At 47.8% G+C, this 19,428-nt stretch overlaps 1 protein-coding gene across 1 annotated transcript in view; it reads right to left on the minus strand.

Moving 5' to 3' along the window:
* COTL1 (coactosin like F-actin binding protein 1) overlaps positions 1 to 6,157 on the minus strand; it is a 39,128-nt gene extending 32,971 nt beyond the window's left edge. Inside the window, exons 1-2 of the mRNA XM_004753886.3 lie at positions 5,910 to 6,157; positions 5,569 to 5,651 (exon numbers count right to left, since the gene is read on the minus strand). Coding sequence (XP_004753943.1) covers positions 5,569 to 5,651; positions 5,910 to 5,986 — 160 coding nt within the window. The 5' untranslated portion in view covers positions 5,987 to 6,157. The remainder of the gene's footprint in view (positions 1 to 5,568; positions 5,652 to 5,909) is intronic.
* Positions 6,158 to 19,428: the final 13,271 nt, after the last annotated feature.

Here is a 19,428-nt window from a genome sequence, read left to right on the forward strand (position 1 = left end):
AGAGAATATTATGTAGCCATTGGAAAGGCCTGGCAATGACAATAAAACATCAGCTCCCCGAGGACAGGTACTTTCTCTGTTTCTCTATTTACCCTCAGTGCTTAGAAAAGTACACTGCAAAGCAGCCACTCCTATACAGGAGAGGTGGGAGGGAGGGAGGGAGGGGGAGGGAGGGGGAGGGAGGGGAGGGAGGATGAATGAAAAACAGAGCAAATGAATTAATGAACCAGTTTCTGAGGGGTAAAACTTTGAACTATATCTAGTTTTTATTCCTTTCTTTTCACTTAGTCTTGCTTTTTCACTATTCTACTAGAAGCATGTATTATTTGTAAGGTGCCAAAACAAAACAGGATTTCAGAGACCGTGTGAGCCGCTGCTGGTCACATATACAAGATCTGTGAGCCCTTTCTGCCGTAATTCAGGGGTACCTCTGGTCCCCTGATGCAGTCCTGTACCCACTTCTTCCCCCTGGTTTCTTTACCCTCTTCCACCTTTCTGGTGCTCTCAGACAACACACTCTGCTTCCACATCAATTAAATTCCACCAACAAGGTGACAATCACTGTAACTAACATTTTAGGACCACTTAGGACATCCTTGCTGCTGTGGAATTGCTTCCTTGATCCTCCTAATGACCACGTTATAGCAAAGGTGACCTGCCTCAGGTCACATAACTGACGAGACCTGGAACCCAGGCCATTCAACACAGCCTACACCTTTAACCACGGGGCAGTAGATGCTTACGTACCAAGCACCTTCTGCATGTAGACCGAGGCCAAAGGTCTAACACACACCCACACGGGTCTGAATGCCCACTGCTTGCCAGCCTGGGGTTGAGCGCCTACTGGGGCTAATCAGGAGCTGTGTGCCTACTGAGCACCGAGCCGGGGTGTGCGCAGAAAGCACAATGCCATCGAAAGAGCTAGGAGAGCAAAAACAGTAAAAAGTAACAGTAAGCACAGCCTGGTGCATCAGGGACCCATGCTCTCGTTTTGAATGTGTTATTTCAGTTAACACTCACTGTTACAGGTAGGCGCTGGCAGGATCCCCGTTTTGCAGACTGGGGAACTGAGGCATAGAGAAAGGGAGGTCCTTGCCCAAGGTCACAGAGTAAGCAAGAGACACAGCTGGGATGTGACCCAAGAGCTTTTCTAAATCTGGGTTGTTGAAATAAAGAAGATATCACTCTGGGCTGGCCGGGGGGCAGAGATGGGGAAGAGGAATTCTGCCTGGAGGGAACCTCCAAAATCAAAGGTTGGAAGGTATCATCAGGCTGCAGGTACACAAAGAAGGGTGTGGGCAGGACTTGCGGGTGGGGACAAACTGACGGAGCACAGGCAGACAGCCAGGGCCAAATTCCATGGACAAAAGGGAGCCAGAGAAGGTTAAGGAGCAGCAGAGTGACTTGGTCAGAGATGGGCTTTAGGAAGAATTACTCTAGCAATGGGACTAAAATGGATATAAGACAAAAAAGATCAAGGGCTAAGAGATGGTTGTGATTGGTTTGCCTCTCTTCTGGAAACAGCCTGTCTCCCAACATACACACTGCCACTCTTCCCTTAAGAAGCCACCCTCCCGGGACGCCTGGGTGGCTCAGTTGGTTAAGCAGCTGCCTTCGGCTCAGGTCATGATCCCAGCTTCCTGGGATCGAGTCCCACATTGGGCTCCTTGCTCGGCGGGGAGCCTGCTTCTCCCTCTGCCTGCCATTCTGTCTGCCTGTGCTCACTCTCTCTCTCTGACAAATAAATAAAATCTTTAAAAAAAAAAAAAAAAAGAAGAAGAAGCCACCCTCCCTGGGGTGTCTGGGTGGCTCAGTGGGTTCTGCTGCCTTCTGCTGAGGTCATGATCCCAGGGTCCTGGGATCGAGCCCCGCATCAGACTCTCTGCTCAGCAGGGAGCCTGCTTCCTCCTCTCTGCCTGCCTCTCTGCCTACTTGTGATCTCTGTCAAATAAATAAATAGAATCTTAAAAAAAAAAAAAAAAAGCCACCCTCCCAACTCGGTTTCCTGGTTTGGGTGGGGCTGCCCCCTCCCCAGCTCCCAGGGTGGGCATTGACTCAGGCCTAGCCAGCCAGAGTCCCTCTGACTGGTCCAGGACGGGCACAAGAACCCAGCCAGGGCAAGGACTGTGTGTCAATCTGGAAACTTCCACTGGAGTCATTGGCCAAGGGTCTCCCTCTCCCCACAGGGATGGCTCTGCCCAAGGCCTGGAAGCCAGCCTGGCTTGTGGCCATCTGTATCACCACTCAGGGAGATGATGGCCTCCTGTCCCCAAGAAGAGTAAGAAAGGAGAAAGGCAGAGCAGGCGGAGGAAGCAGGGAGGGGCTTCGGAGTCTGGGCAGCCCCACCTGCAGCTAGTAATCCCCTGGGCCTTCCTAACCGTGGAGGTGACAGACTGACATTTTGCCCAAACTAATCTGCATGAGATTTCTCCCTCTGCACCTGCAAGGTCTCAGGGGACTGAGGTGCTGGGCGGGATGGTGAGGTGTCAAGAGTGAGGCCACTGGTGGAGCAACGAGTGCCGAACGAGGGGGCCACATGCGTCCAGCACCAGAAGAGCCAGGACACAGCACAGGGAGCTCCAAATTCTCCTAGCAGAAGCAAGATGAGAGACCTTCCAGAAAACAGCTGCAGCGGACAAGGAGGGGCCAGGCCCGGGAGCAAGGAGAGGCGAGAGGGAGAAGCAGAGCACAGGCGTGGGAAAGAAGGGTGCGTCAGAGAGAGTGCCAGAAGAGGGGCTGTCGGGGAGGGGAGAAAGCCCAGAAGGAAACTGCCCCGCTCTCCCCCCACCCCATCGCCAATGGAGGGAGAGACCAGGTGCTGGTTCTGGCTTCCAAGCCTTCCGACCACCTTGTTAGATGATTGGAAACAGGAAGGCTGGGCCAGAAGGGGAGCCTGTTCTCAGCATGGGCCCCTCTGGCTTGTCAGGACACCTGCCTGGGAATTAGGGGCTCAAAGAGCCCTCCCTGCCTCACGTAAGTGGGCAAGTCTGTCTCCTGCAACCGGCAAACAGTTTCATGGGGCCTAACCAGAACCTACGAACCCGAAGAAGCCTCCAGGCTGGGAGGTGAGAACATAAACCACTTCCAGGATGCCTGACTGGTTCGGCCGGAAGTGCAAGCAACTCTTGATCTCAGGGTCGTGAGTTTGAGCCCCATATGGGGTATAGAGATTACTCAATACATAAAACTTAAAAAAAAAAATCTTAACCCACTTCCTTAGAGATGAGGCCAAGACTACAGACATTTCAGCCAGCCTGCCTGGGTTCGAGTCCCAGGTCTACCACATCCTATGTAATCGCAGGCAAGTCACTTAAGTTCCCCAGGTCTTGTTGTACCCATCTGTGGAAAGGGACCGATCTCAGTCTTGGAGACAAGGCACATCAGGTGCAGCGACTTGAATATGTAAAGCTAATAGTTGGAGCTCTGAGTCCTCTGTCACTAGGTTATGAGGACACGGCTGGGGGGAAGGAACACGTATCTCCAAGAGGAACCAGAGCAGACACAGAAAACATAACTCGCCTATACATTTGTCCAACAGATGGCCGGGGAAGGCAGGCAGATTTCCAGCCAAAGCAGACGGAGCCTTCAGATCCCACAGCCCATTCATAAGATCAACAAGCAGCAGGGAAAGCATTTTTAGTGCCCCAGCCCCCTCTGCCAGGCACTCCCATCCCTGCTTCCCTGCTGGTTGGGGGAAGGGTCAGAGTAACACCCCACCCCCCACCCCCTGCAAAGCCCAAGGGAGGAAGGAAGTGTTCTCTGAAGGCACCAAGCCCTTCCAGCTTCACCCAATGGCCTGGAGCATCTGTTCAGAATCCGTGCGCTTTCATCCTTGGGTCACCTTCTCCTACTGGGTGGGGAGAACAATAGCTTCAGGAGCAAAACCCAGTCTGATGGGGGAGGTGGGAGGGGGGTGATGGATGGTCAGCAGGAGGAAAGAAACTGCTAGTTTTCTGTTCTTGAGTTCGGTGAAGGGGGGAAGCTGGCCAGGGAGACAAAGCCTCTGATCCGACAAGGCAAAAAATACTGCTGAAGCTCTTAGACGGGCACCAAACTGGGAGAAAGCCAAGAGTGGGCACTTACTCTACTTGCAAAAGCATTTGCCATGGGGGAGGAAGAGTAGAAGTGGTAGAGAGAAAGGGTTCCTGGGTCAGGGGCCTGAGTTCAAATCCTAACCCATGGGCTCTCCATGAGAGGCCCTCCATGCATTACTGAAAGTGAATTGTTGCCATAGTTGCACATCTGATATTTTAAACCGACCCTTTACAAAAGCAAGGAGTGACATATAGAGGCAGCTCTCGGGAAGACATTTGAATTGGGAGAACATTACAAAACAAAACAAAACCTTTGTACCCCCAGCCCAGGGGCAGACACTTCCTAAATATTCTTTCCAATTAGACTAAAGGCAAACTATCACTTGGTTAAGTCACAGAAAGGAGACGCCACGTGTTTTGTGGCACAATTTTGAACTTTTTCTTTGTTTCACAAATGACCGTGTAGTTTTCTATAAGCACTGTGCTAGAGCATTTTCCACACACACGTACTCGCCAATCCTCAGAACAGCCTTCCAAGATTACAGGTAAGGAAACCAAGACCCGGAGAGGTTAAGTAACTTACCCCAAACCACACAGCTAGGAAGTGGCCACTCAGCGATTCAAACCCAATTTGCCAGCTCAGGGCTCCTGCCTAACCTCCAAGCTACACTGCCTTTGTCTGCACATCTGCTTCAACACTAGGGACCAGAGACCTGGAGAGAGTTCATTCTCTACTCTGGGCTCCCACAGGTCCTATTACCAAGGAGGTTGAGCCTTTTGCTGCTACTGAAAGGTCTGTGATTCCATACACCATGTGTTCCTTTCTTTCAAAGGCTTAACACACCCCAGGGAAATGAAAGAAGTTTACAAATCGTAAGCATTTTCCTTGATGACTTCTTACATATGTACACACCTGTGTACCCACCTCCCAGACGGAAATATGAGCCATCTCCGGTGCCCCTGAGCCTCCCGTGCGCCCCTCCCAGTCAGTGGCTATCTACTTCAAAATGTGACCACCATTCTACTTGTCACACCACAGATTCGCTCTTCCTTTTCGTTGGTGGTTCTGTATTCTACCAATAAAAAACATGCATGTGTGACCAGCACGCTCACAATGAGCTTGGGAGAAGGGAGGGGACAGCTGACAGTTTCTTTCTCCTGCAATAAGCTTCAGGATTGTGTTTTTATTTCGGCTCACTGGCTGAAGACAGGGGATGGTGGGGAAAGCTGAACGCGAGGTTGGAACCACAGAGAGTAGACCCTTGAAAAAAACCAGTGACCCGCAGGGAGCAAAGGAGCTGTGTCTTCTGGAGACGGTCCTGCAGGGAGCAACGAGCGAGCAGGCGGCCAGCCCTGTCGCTCTGGATGTCCAGAGAGGAGCACGCTTTTAAAAACCTCAAATCGGGTTCCTCCAGCGCCAGAGGCACCCGGGGTGGCCAGGCTCCTCCCAGTGTGGCCTCCGCAGCTCCTCCCCCTCCCGCGTTGACAACCGCCCGAAAGATCAGGAATTGCCCCCGAAGGCGCGTTTCCCTACCTGTGCACTCCCGGATGAAGTCCTGGTACTCCGCTCCCTGCTCGCCGGGGACGATGGTGGAGCCGTCATACTTAAAAGTCACCCTTTGGATTGGGAGAAGAAAACACACACACACACACATCAGCGACGGCAGTGGCTGCACGGTGCCGAGCTTCCAGCAGGACCATCTAAGAGATGCTCTGGCCGGGGACAAGCCACGCTGGCTTTCCACGCTCCCGCGTTAAGGCTGCGGGAGACAGCTCGGGATGACCCTTAATCCGTCCCGTGCGGAAGCCGGCTCCGTGCCCCAGCCCCCGGCGAGCTGGGGAGCGCGGCCGGGAGAGCAATGGAAAGTTCCTCACCAGATGACGGCCGAGCCGTCGTCGCGCACCAGGTTGTACGCCGCCCGGCAAGCCTCCTTGTCGATCTTGGTGGCCATCGCCGCAGGCCCGCAGCGGGGACACTCTGCCCCGAGCGACCGAGCGCGCCCCGGGCCGGCCGCAGGGATTGGAGCGCGGCGGGGACACGCGGAGGGCGGGCGGCAGCGGCGGCGACAGCGACAGCGACGCGGGCAGCGAGCGGCGAGCTGCAAGCGCGGCGGCGGCGGCTCCGAGGGCGCACGGAGCGCGCGCCGGGACCCAGGCGGCTCCACCACGCCCCCCTCTGGCCATTGGCTGCCTGGCCTCGGGGGCGGGGCGTCTTGACTCGCCTACGACCAATCCCAGTCCGGGAGGGTTGCGCAACTCCACGGCGGGGGCTGGAGGAGGGGCTTTCCGCTCCTCCCGCCCCCTCTCTTCTCCCAACCCCCTTCTCGGTCACCCACTCTCAGCTCTAACTCCCCCTATTTCCTCCTCCCCAACTCCTTTTTCTGCTTTTCCTCACCCCTCCCTACTCGCTCTTCCCCTCCCCCTCCCCTTCCTTGTGTCTCCCCCTCTTTATTCCTTCCCTGGACCTCCCCTCCCCTCCCCCTCCTTGCTCCTCCCACCTCCCTAACCCCTTCTCCTCCTCTTCCACCTCCCCTCCCTCCCTTTCTTCCTCTTCTCTCTTCCTTTTCTCCCTCTCCGCATTATCCCCAACACCAACCCCTTCTCCTTCCTCCTGGTTCCGTCCTCCTCTAGCTCTGTTCCTCCGCTGCTCCCTGCCCCCCCCTTCTTCCTTCTGCCCTCCTCCTCCTCCTCGCTGCCCCCACCACCCAGGCTTCGGGGCTGGGGCTGCAGAGCTCCGTGCCTCCAAAGGGGGCCTCCAAGTGGGTGACTGAACGCTGCAAGCCGGAGGACACTGCCCCCACCCCAGTGTCCGGCTCTCTAGTTTCTAGGTGGGGAGGCACTGGAAAGCATTAAGCATTTCAAATAGGAGGGGACAGAAAGTGGATTGCTTCCAGAACGCTGGTGGGATCACTGTTTACTTTGTATTCTGGTTATTTGCATTCACGTCTTATCTCCCCCTTTGGGCTCCTCTGAGTGCCAGAGCTGACTCATTCTGTCTTCCTCGGTCCCGCACTGACTCACTCATTCATTCCTCATCCTCCCATTCCACAAAGACCGGTTACAGTGTGGAGGCAGGTAAAAAGACCTGACCCGGAAACCAGGCTTCGGAATCGCATCCAGCACTGCTGCTTTCTAACTCTGGGCCCTTGGGCAAGCCTCAAAAACTCTGAGACCACGTTCCTCAAATTGGATAAAATAATACTAACCTCATGGGTTTGTCTATGGTTCAACTGAAATATACATATAAACAAATATATTAGATATTCAAAGGAAGGTCATTGTTGTTGGTTACTAAGTAGTTAAGAGAAATCCTAAATAGAAATCCAAGAAAGTCAGGGAGGATGTCCAATTAATAATTTAAATTCTCGGGCAAACAAGAAGAATCAGTCAGTCAGTCCGGGCGCGGGTAAATGGGTAGGTGGACAGGAGCACATTTTGAGACTAGGAGCCAGTGTTGCTATAAATAAAAAAGACAAAACAAATAGGGGTTTGAAGTAGCCCAAAGCACTTCCTGACTCACTCCTTGATAAAGGTAAGGATATAATTCGCCATTGGAAAGAAAACAAGGATGGAATCCTACTTCACATCAATAATCAGGATAAATCCAGAAGCATCAAAGATTTAAATATGAAAAGGGAACCGCAAAAGTTGCAGAAGAAAAGCGTGGGAAGCTGTCTTCAGGAGTCTGCGGTGGGAAAGGTCCTTCAGCCAAGTCCAGAAGCTAGAACAAAAGATGGATACATTCAAATATATAAGAAGTCTTCTTATATAAAACCCAGAGCGTCTCACGCGAAGTGTAAAAACAAAAGATTAAGCAGTGCAAATTTGTAAATCTCTGTGCTCTTGACCCACCAAGCTCCTCTGGAGGTCAGTGGTCCCCAGGCCTGGCTGCTTTCTGGAGTTCCAGGGATGTCCTGGCCCCACTCTCGGAGATTTTGATGTAATCGATCTGAGGTTCCGCCTGGGGGTTGAGATACTTAAAGGCCCCCCGGGTAATTCTCTTGCACAGCAGGGGGCTGCAGCCACGACTATGCTCACGCTCACAAGTGTGTAATTCTTTTCAAGGTTATTCACGGACCTTTATTCCCAGTAGCAGGCGGTTCCGAGCAACCTGAGTGCCCGTCAATGGTGGGGCGGGGCGGGGGTTGGGGGCCAGGACAAATAGATGAGGACACGGGTCTGCCCTGGAGAACCGAGGCAGCTGTGAAAGAGAGATGGGGGAGGGGAGCCCTTCTCTGTGGACTGATGTGGAACATTCTACCAGATCCATCATGAGCACACAAAGCGAGGTACAGAGCGATACGTTCAGCACACCCTTCGGTGTTGCTAGCTTTGGGGTAAAGCTGGGCGTGTAAGTGGATATTTCTATTTGTTCATGCATGCATAGAAACCTTCGAAGTGCACACAAGAGAAAAGTCACAGTCGCACCTGTCGTGGAGGTGAGGTTGGAAATCAGGCGGAAGGGGAAGGGGATAGAAAGATGTATTCGGTTCTATTCCTGAGCCATGGGAAGGAATAATCTATTCAGAATAGATTAAGTAAAGCCCCCCGCCCCCACTCCCTCCGAAAGGTGGCTCCCATCCTGATTGTGCCTCCACCGCTCAGCATCCCCAAGGGGCGCCTTGCCTGGGCAGCGCCTTAAGCGGTTGTTCTCCTTCGGCTCGTTGTTGTGGTCGCCCCCTGCTGGACGGAAAGTGTAAAGGGCCGGGCTTCCGGGGAAGGGGATTCTGAGCGCCCGGAGGTCCGCTTGCATAGTAAAGGCAGAAAAAGAAACTTCACACCAGAACTAAATGCCTGTCAATCGTGGTTTAAGTCGAAATCCGCACAACATGGAAAGCAACCTAATTCATGGGTCTTTAGAAAGCAGATAAAGCTATATGACACTTTGTGTAATGCACTGTGTCAGGAGCTAAGGGAGTGTTATGAATTTGTTCATTCATTCATCCACCCATTCACCCACTTATTCCTGGAACCCGGCCTGTTAGGTGTCCAAGGGGATCACTAACTCCCTCGCCTGCAGGGGGCAGGCGCGCAATGTAAATGAGCTAAGACACCATCTGCAAGGAAAATGTTTCTGGGGAAGGTGATGCTCTCTACTCGGCCCTTCCCGGGCTGCCAGTTCCATCTTCAGAACTGGCCCTCAGCTCTGCCCTCCTTGCAATGCAGGAATCTTGGCTTGGCGGCTCTAAGCCCTCCAGTCGTCTAAGAAAAGCAAAACAGGGATGTCTGGGTGGTGCAGTCCGCTGAGGGTCGGACTCTTGGCTTCAGCTCAGGTTGTGATCTCAGGGTTATGGGATCCAGCCCCATGTTGGGTTCCGTGGTCAGTGTGGGGTCTGCTTGAGACACTTTCTCTCCCTCTGCCCTCCCCACCCTGCCTGCTGGTGCTCCCTCTCAAATAAATAAATAAATCTTTAAAAAAAGAAAAGAAAAGCATCTGGACCTCTTTATGAAAGCTCTTGATTCTTAAACTTTGTCAAGAGAGATGTTAACATGCAAGAGCTCCCTGTGTGCAAATTCAAGTTAGACAAGTACTCCTGTGGCTCTCACGGGGCTTACGGTCTGGTAGGGGAACAAGCCGTTCCTTTGGTGTGAACACTATTGCTTGTCAACAATAGAAAATTCTATTCAGATAGGCTTCCACAAGGGAGGGCAAGTAATGGCTCAGAGACTGAAAAGCCCAGAACTAACCGGACTTCAGGCACGTCATGAACAGGGTTTACCCCTCTGTCTTTCTCGGTGTTTCTGTTTAGCCCTTCCTTGTGCATCAGTTTCCACTTCAGGCAAAGGCTGCCCCTGTGACTGGCATAGCCCACCCCAAGCACTGCAGAGCTGACCTCCGACCCAGACCTCCAGTGATACCCTCAGAGAGGCTTTCCCCTGCACCCCAATTTAAAGAGCCCCTCTGTAATGTCCACTGGTCACTCTCTATCACATAACCTCCTTTTGGTTTCCGCGGCACTGGTCACTGTCTGAAATCGTCTTTTTCCTTAATCTCTTTACTTGCCTATTGTGCAGCCGCCCCCAGAAGAATGTTGGGTCTGTGAGGCCAGAGAGAGTATCTGTCCTGCTTACTGTTGTAGGCCCATGTCCAGACACAGCACTGATCCCAGACAGACGCAGAGTTTACCCTCGTTGACTGGATGGATGGAGGATGAAGGAGAGGGAAAGCCCAAAGAAGAGGATACTTGCAAAAGGATAAACATACAGATGAAGGGAATACCATTAAGAATCCGTCATAAACTCTTATATTGATGGCCAACTGCTTTTCTTTTTCTTTTTTTTAAGATTTATTTATTGGGGTGTCTGGGTGGCTCAGTGGGTTAGACCTCTGCCTTTGGCTCAGGTCGTGGTCTCAGGGTCTTGGAATTGAGCCCTGCATCGGGCTCTCTGCTTGGTGGGGAGTCTGCTTCCTCCTCTCTCTCTGCCTGCCTCTCTGCCTCCTTGTGATCTCTCTCTCTCTGTTAAATAAATGAAAAAAAAAATTTTTTTTAATTAATTTATTTATTTAGGGGAGCCTGAGTGGCTCAGTCACCAAGCAGCTGCCTTCTGCTCAGGTCATGATCCTGGGGTCCTGAGATTGAGCCCCACATTGGGCTCCCTGATTGGTGGGAAGCCAACTTCTCCCTCTCCCACTCTCCCTGCTTGTGTTCCTGCTCTTGCTATCTCTCTATCTCTCTCTGTCAAATAAATAAAGAGAATCTTTAAAAAAAAAAAAATTATTGGAGAGGAAGCAAGATGGCGGAGGAGTAGAAAACTGAAATAGCGTTAGATCCCAGGAGTTCAGCTAGATAATCATCAAACCATTGTGAACACCTACAAACCCACCAGGAGATCAGAGAAGAAGAGCAACAACGCTAGGACCAGAAAATCGACCACTTTCGGGAAGGTAGGACGCGCGTGGAAGTGAGTCCAAAGCAATGGACAGATGGACCGCGAGGGGAGGGGCCGGCTCCTGGGTGGTGGTGGAGCAGCAGAGCACAAAATCCGAACCTCTAGAAGTCTGCTCCACGGAGGGACATCACTCTGGAGGCTACGTGGGGGTGGAGCCCTCGTGGGGACAGTGTGGTCTCGGGTCCCGCGGGGTCACAGAAAGACCACGGGTGTCTGAGTGCAGCAGAGCTCGCAGGTATTGGAGCGGGGAGGCTGGCGGCAGAGCTGGAGCCGAGGAGTGAGCTCTCAGCTCGGGGTCACCTTAAACTGTGATCGGAGGCACAGTCGGGCCACTGCTCTCCGAGCAGGGACCCCACAAGAGGCAGATCCGGGGACACTCACCTTCCTCCTTTGGAGGCAGGAATCTGCTGAGTTTGGAGACTCCAAACGGGGAGACAGACACAGAGACGCTGGGTCACAAGCCAGGTGAGCTGGGAGCGCGGCTGGAGACCAGGGAGACGGGAGACACTGACGGCTTTCCTCCGCGGGCGCACTGAGGAGCCGCCCCAGCTCTGGGGTCCTCCAGCCGAGACTGGGCGGCCGCCATCTTTATTTCCGCCTCCGGGGCTCTACGGAAAGCGCGCGGGGACCAAAAGCTCAGAGAGCGAACCCAGCAGATGACTCGGCCCAGGCCCTGGCAAGGGCCACGCAATCCCGCCTGGGACAAAGACAATTAAGAATCAGGACAACGGGGGCGCCTGGATGGTTCAGTGGGTTAAAGCCTCTGCCTTGGGCTCAGGTCATGATCCCAGGGTCCTAGGATCGAACCCCACATCGGGCTCTCTGCTGGGGGCGCGCCTGCTTCCCCTTCTCTCTGTCTCTGCCTACTTGTGATTTCTCTGTCAAATAAATAAAAATTTAAAAAAATTAAATAAAGAAGAATCAGGACAACAGGCCCCTCCTCCAGAAGATCAGCAAGAATGTCCAGACAAGACCAAGTTCACCCATTAATGAGAACTGTGGAACTTCAGAGTTAGGGAGAAGCAACACATAGAATTCATGGCTTTTTCCCGCCACTTGATCCTCTAGTCTTGCAAAGTTAATTTATTTTATTTTATTTTTTTCTTATTGTATTTTTTTAACTCTTCCTCTTCTAGCTTTTTTAAAAAGATTTTATTTATTTATTTGACAGACAGAGATCACAAGTAGGCAGAAAGGCAGGCAGAGAGAGAGGGAAGCAGGCTATCTACCGAGCCTGATGGACCCTGGGATCATGACCAGAGCGGAAGGCAGAGGCTTTAACCCACTGAGTCACCCAGGTGCCCCTTCTAACATTTTTTTAACTATTTTATCTTACCTTTAAAAAAAAATCTTTTAAAATCTTCATTGTTATAGTCATATTTTATTCCTTCTTTGTATTTAACCTTATTTTTTGTATATATACAGGTTTATTTTCTTTGTAATTTTGGGATATAATTTCTTCTAGTATCAAAATATACCCTAAATCCAGCTCCAGCCTTATCACATTCTCTCCTCTTTTTTTTTTCTTTATCCAACCAACTTATCAACTCCTTTTTTATAATCTTTTAAAATCTTCATCTTTACAGTCATATTCCAGCCCTTCATTGCATTTACCCTTATCTTTGTGGGTGTATATATAAGTTTTTCTTTCTTTAAAATTTTGGGAGGTAGTTTCTTCTAAGAGACCAGAATACACCCAAAATTGAGTATGTGGCTCTGTTCTATTCACCGGTCTAAATATATTATATATATACACACACACATACATATACATATATATTCCTATATATATATTCCCCCCTGCCTTTCTTCTCTCCCTGGTTTTGGGTCTCTTCTGATTTGGTTAATGTATATTTCTCTGGGGTCTTTGCCACCATTTTAGTATTTTATTCTCTCATTCATGTATTCTTATCTGGATAAAATGACAAGGCAGAAAAACTCATCAAAAAAAAAAAAAAAAAAAAACAAGAGGCAGTAATGATGGCTAGGGACCTAATCAATGTGGACATTGGTAATATGTCAGAACTAGACTTCAGAATGATGATTATCAAGGCACTAGCTGGGCTTGAAAAAGTCATGAAGATATTAGAAAATCCCTTTCCAGAGAAATAAAATCTCTTTCTGGAGAAATAAAAGAACTGAAATCTAACCAAGTTGAAATTTTAAAAAGCTATTAATGAGGTGCAATAAAAATGGAGGCTCTTACTGCTAGGATAAATGAGGTAGAAGAGAGAAATGGTAACACAGAAGACCAAATGATGGAGAATAAAGAAACTGAGCAAAAGAGAGACAAACAACGACTGGATCATGAGGGGAGAATTTGAGAGATAAGTGATACCATGAGATGAAAAAATATTAGAATAATTGGGATCTCACAAGAAGAAGAAAGAGAGAGGGGGCCAGAATGTATATTGGAGCAAATTATAATAGAGAATGTCCCTAATATGGCAAAGCGAACAAGCATCAAAGTCCAGGAGGCATAGAGAATCTCCCTCAAAACCAATAAAAATAGGTCGGCACCCCATCATCTAATAGTAAAACTTACAAGTCTTAGTGACAAATAGAAAAATCCTATAAGCAGCTCGGGTAAAAAGGTCTGTAACGTACAGACCTGGTAGAAATATTAGATTGACAGCAGACTTATCCACAGAGACCTGGGAGGCCAGAAAGGACTGGCATGATATATTCAGAGCACTAAATGAGAAAAATATTCAGCCAAGAATACTATATCCAGCTAGGCTGTCATTGAAAATAGAAGGAGAGAAAAAAGCTTCCAGGACAAACAAAAATTAAAAGGATTTGGAAACACAAAACCAACCCTACAGAAAATATTGAAAGGCATTCTCTAAGCAAAGAGAGAGCCTAAAAGTAGTAGACCAGAAAGGAACAGAGGCAACAGATACTAACAGTCACCTTACGGGCAATACAATGGCACTAAATTAAAAAGAACAGCAGAACAAATCAATGAAACTAGGAGCTGGTTCTTGGAAAGAATTAATAAAATTGATAAACCCCCGGCCAGACTTATCAAAAAGGAAAGAGAAAGGACCCAAATTAATAAAATCATGAATGAAAGAGGAGAGGCCATAACAAACATCAAAGAAATACAAACAATTATAAGAACATATTATGAGCAAATATGCCAGCAAATTTGACAATCTGGAAGAAATGGAGGCATTCCTAGAGACATATAAACTACCAATGTTGAACGAGAAAGAAATAGAAAACCTGAACAGACCCATAAGCAGTAAAGAGATTGAAGCAGTCATCAAAAAGCTCCCAAAAAACAAGAGCCCAGGGCCAGATGACTTCCCAGGGGAATTCTACCAAACATTTAAAGAAGAATTAATACCTATTCTCTTGAAACTGTTCCAAAAAAACAGAAATGGAAGGAAAACTTCCAAACTCATTTCATGAGGCCAGCATTACCTTGATCCCTAAACCAGACCAAGACGCCATCAAAAAGGAGAATTATGGACCAATATCCTTGATGAACACGGGTGTAAAAATTCTCACCAAAACACTACCCAATAGGATCCAAAAGTACATTAAAAGGATTATTCACCACAACCAAGTAGGATTTATTCCTAGGCTCCAAGAATGGTTCAACATCTGCATATCAATCAATGTGACACAATACATTAATAAAAGAAAGAACAAGAGCCATATGATACTCTCAAGAGATGTGAAAAAGCATTTGACAAAGTACAACATCCTTTCTTGATCAAAACTCTTCAAAGTGTAGGATAGAGGGTACACACCTCAATACCATCAAAGCCATCTATGAAAAACCCACAGTGAGTATCATTCTCAATGGGGAAAAACTGAAACCTTTGCCCCTAAGGTCAGGAACATGGCAGGGATGTCCACTATCACCAGTGCTATTCAACACAGTACTAGAAGTCCTAGCCTTAGCAGTCAGACAACAAAAAGAAATAAAAGGCATCCAAATTGGCAAAGAAGAAGTCAAACTCTCACTCTTTGCAGATGATAAGATATTTTATGTGGAAAACCCAAAGACTCCACTCCAAAACTGCTAGAACTCATACAGGAATTCAGTAAAGTGTCAAGATATAAAATCAGTGCTCAGAAATCAGTTGCATTTCTATATACCAACAGAAAGACAGAAGAAAGATAAATTAAGGAGTCAATCCCATTTACAATTGCACCCCAAATCATAAGATACCTAGGAATAAACCTAACCAAAGAGGCAAAGAACCTATACTCAGAAAACTATAAAGTACTCATGAAAGAAATTGAGGATGACACAAAGAAATGAAAACATTCCATGCTCATGGATTGGAAGAAGAAATATTGTGAAAATGTCTATACTACCTAAAGCAATCTACACATTTAATGCAACCCCTATCGAAATACCATCCAATTTATTTTTCAAAAAAATGGAACAAATAATCCTAAAATTTATATGGAACCAGAAAAGACCCCAAATAGCCAGAGGAATATTGAAAAAGAAAGCCAAAGCTGGTGGCATCACAATTCCAGACTTAAAGCTCTATTACAAAGCTTTCATCATCAAGACAGTATGGTACTGTCACAAAAACAGACACATAGATCAATGGGACAGAATAGAGATCCCAGAAATAGACCCTCAACTCAATGGTCAAATAATCTTCGACAAAGCAGGAAAGAATGCCCAATGGAAAAAGGAAAGTCTCTTCAACAAATGGCATTGGGAAAATTGGACAGCCGCATGCAGAAGTATGAAACTGGACCATTTCCTTTCACCACACACAAAAATAGACTCAAATGGATGAAAGACCTCAATGTGAGACAGGAATCCATCAAAATCCTCGAGGAGAACACAGGCAGCAACCTCTTCTTAGAAACATCACCAAGGGCAAAAGAAGCAAGGGCAAAAATAAACTATTAGGACTTCATCAAGATCAAAATCTTTTGCACCGCAAAGGAAACAATCAACAAAACCAAAAGAAAACTGACAGAATAGGAGAAGATATTCGCAAATGACATATCTATGTCGTTTGACATACTAGATATGTATGTATGTATATGTGTATGTCATATTAGTATGACATAGTAGATAAAGGGCTAGTATCCAAAATCTATAAAAAAAATTTTGTCCAAGTCAACACCCAAAGAACAAATAATCCAATCAAGAAATGGGCAGAAGACATGAACAGGCATTTCTGCAAAAAAGACATCCAGATGCCCAACAGACACATGAAAAATTGCTCCACATCACTCGGCATCAGGGAAATACAAATCAAAACCACAGTGATATACCACCTCACACCTGTCAGAATGGCTAAAATTAACAAGTCAAGAATGACAGATGTTGGCAAGGATGCGGAGAAAGGGGAACCCCTTACACTGTTGGTGGGAATGCAAGCTGGCACAGCCGCTCTGGAAAACAGCATGGAGATGCCTCAAAAAGTTGAAAATAGAGCTCCCCTATGACCCAACAATCTCACTACTGGGTATCTATCCTAAAGATACAAATGTAGTGATCCGAAGGGGCACGTGCACCTGAATGTTCATAGCAGCAATGTCCACAATAGCCAAACTATGGAAAGAACCTAGATGTCCATCAGCAGATGAATGGATAAAGAGGAAGTGGAATATATACACAATGGAATACTATGCAGCCATCAAAAGAAACGAAATATTGCCATTTGCAATGACATGGTTGGAACTAGAGGGTATTATGCTGAGCGAAATAAGTCAATCAGAGAAAGACAATTATCATATGATCTCCCTGATATAAGGAATTTGAGAGACAGGGTGGGGAGGGTGTGGGGGGTAGGAAGGGAACAAATGAAACAAGATGGGATCGGGAGGGAGACAAACTATAAGAGACTCTAAATCTCACAAAACAAACTGAGGGTTGCTGGGGGGTAGGAGGGTAGGGACAGGGTGGTAAGGTTATGGACATTGGTGAGGGTATGTGCTATGGTGAGTACTGTGAAATGTGTGGGACTGATGATTCACAGACTGTACCCTTGGGACAAATAATACATTATATATTAATAAAAATAATTTTTTAAAGCGTTATCTATTTATTTGAGAGGGACAGAGAGAGCGAGGGGGAGGCGCAGAGGGAGAGGAAGAGAATCCTCAAGCAGACTCCCTGTTGAGCACAGATGCATGGCTCAATCCCAGGACCCTGAGATCATGATCTGAGCTGAAATCAGGAATCTGCCACTTAACCAACTGAGCCACCCAGGAGCCCCTGGTCAATTGATTTTCAATTCAATTGATTTTTAATTCAAGTGCCAACATCATTCCACAGAGAAAGAATGACCCTTTTCACAACTGGTGCTGGAACCACTGAATAGGAAATGCAGAAGAATGAAGCCAGACCCCTACCTCCCACCATATACAAAAATTGGCTCAAAATGGATCTTTTTTAAAAAGATTTTATTTATTCAGTTGAGAGAAAGTGACCATGAGTGAGGAGAGGGGAAGAAGGAGAGGAAGAAGCAGGTTCCCCACTGAGCAAGAAGCCTGATATGGGGCTTGATCCCAGGACCCCGAGATCATGACCTGAACCGAAGGTAGATTCTTAACCATCTGAGCCACCCAAATAGATTTTCTAAGAATTGCTCTTAGAAGGATACATGACCTTGGATTAAGCAATTATTTCTTAGCTATGTTGCAACAAGCAGAAGCAACAAAAGAAAAATATTAGATACATTGGACTCGCCAAATAAAAAAAATTATGATTCAGAGGCACCAGCAAGAAACTGAAAAGACAATGTGCAGAATGGGAGAAAGTACATATCTGAAAAGGATCTGGAATCCTTTTCTAGGATATATAAAGAACTCTTACAGCCAAAAAAAAAAGAGACAAGTAACCCAATTTATTTTTTTATTTTTATCTTTATTGTATTTTTTGAGAGAGAGAGAGAGCGTGAGTGAGCTCAGGTGAGGAAAGAGGCAGAGGGAGAAGGAGAGAGAGAATCCCAAGCAGGCTCCGTGCTCAGCACAGAGCCTGACCCCGGGCTTGACGGGGGCTTAACATGGGGCTCCACACACAATTAGACACAGGGGTTGATCTCACGACCTTGAGATCATGATCTGAGCCAAAATCAAGAGTCGGACACTCAACCAACTGAGCGACCCAGGTGTCACTCACACATAAGTTTTTAAATCTGTTATAGGAAATGGGCAGTGGATAGAAACTAGGGTGTGTGAGCCCCCTAGCTATTTCATAGTACTGCCTCTTTGGGATCCCCCCCCCCCACCATGCCTGACGGGGTGGTTATACCATATATGGATGTAGTAGCACATAGTATTAGTACCAGTGGTTACATGGCACATAGCTTATATAGTAACTGGATCATGCAGTATCAGCAAGAGGGATGTCTTCTTCTTGGTTGTGCACCAACCACCATGCTAAGTGCTTTACAACTATTTTCTCAGCTGATTCTCATTCAGCCAGAGTGACATTATCACTAACACCCCAATATGGACGAGGGAACTGAATTCCCCGCCCTCCCCCAAAGTTACCCAGCTAGAACATGGCAGAGATACTAGTTGGATGCAGGCAGTCTGAACTCAAGGTCTGAGCCTGCCCACCAGGAAGCAGTTTGGAGACCTTGACATTGACCCAGGGTAGCCCAGCAACGCACGCCTTGAGACCATCAGAAAGGCTGTGCTGGCTTTTTAAGACCATCACTTTGGCACAGGTTTTCTTTCTTTCACTGCAAAAACCTTACAGACTTGGTGAGGTCAGCATTGTCCTGGTTTCTGCATTTTCCTTGGGGCTACAAATACAAAAGGCAAGAAAGAAAGAAAGTCTCACCTCAGCTGTAATTAGAGATGGGAATAAAACATAACCCCAAAACTTGCTGTTCTCAGCAAGGTGGTTGTCATTCTGAAGCAGGTGCCTTCATGGAATGAATATTTATAGAAAGTGGTATTTATAGAGTCGTGTGCTGAGCTCACCCATTGTCAAATCTCTGAGAAGAGGTTCCCAGGAACGTTCGAAAAATAAAGTTGCTGAGCCAGTGACGAGTGCAAAACAGAACACTTGCATGGTCTTTTTCAGGAACTGGGAGTCGCTCGGAGAGAACTCCACTCAGGTCCCAGGAATCCGGCAGGAAAATGCTGGAAAGTCCACATAACCTGCGGTCTTAGCTGCCTGTGAGTAGGACTGTGGTCTGATGGTTAAGGGTTTGTACAGCTGCAGTTGTACAATCTGGGCTCTGCCATAGCCCTTCCCAGCCTGTTTCCTCTTGCCCAACGGGTACCTCCCACAGAGGAATTGTCTGAGCGTCACATGTGGAAAATACATGTAAGGAGATTTACAGAAGCTGGTATTTTAAGTGCCACCCCCCACATCTGTTTGCAATCTTTTTTTTTTTAACATATAATGTATTATTAGCCCCAGGGGTACAGGTCTGTGAATCATCAGGCTTACACACTTCACAGCACTCACCATGAACATACCCTCCCCAGTGTCCATAACCCCACCACCCTCTCCCTACCTCTCACCCACCTGAGCAACCCTCAGTTTGTTTTG

The sequence above is a fragment of the Mustela putorius genome, unplaced genomic scaffold (genome assembly GCF_011764305.1).
Source record: "Mustela putorius furo isolate JIRA1106 unplaced genomic scaffold, ASM1176430v1.1 tig00000174_pilon_pilon_pilon, whole genome shotgun sequence".
Classification (NCBI taxonomy): domain Eukaryota; kingdom Metazoa; phylum Chordata; class Mammalia; order Carnivora; family Mustelidae; genus Mustela; species Mustela putorius.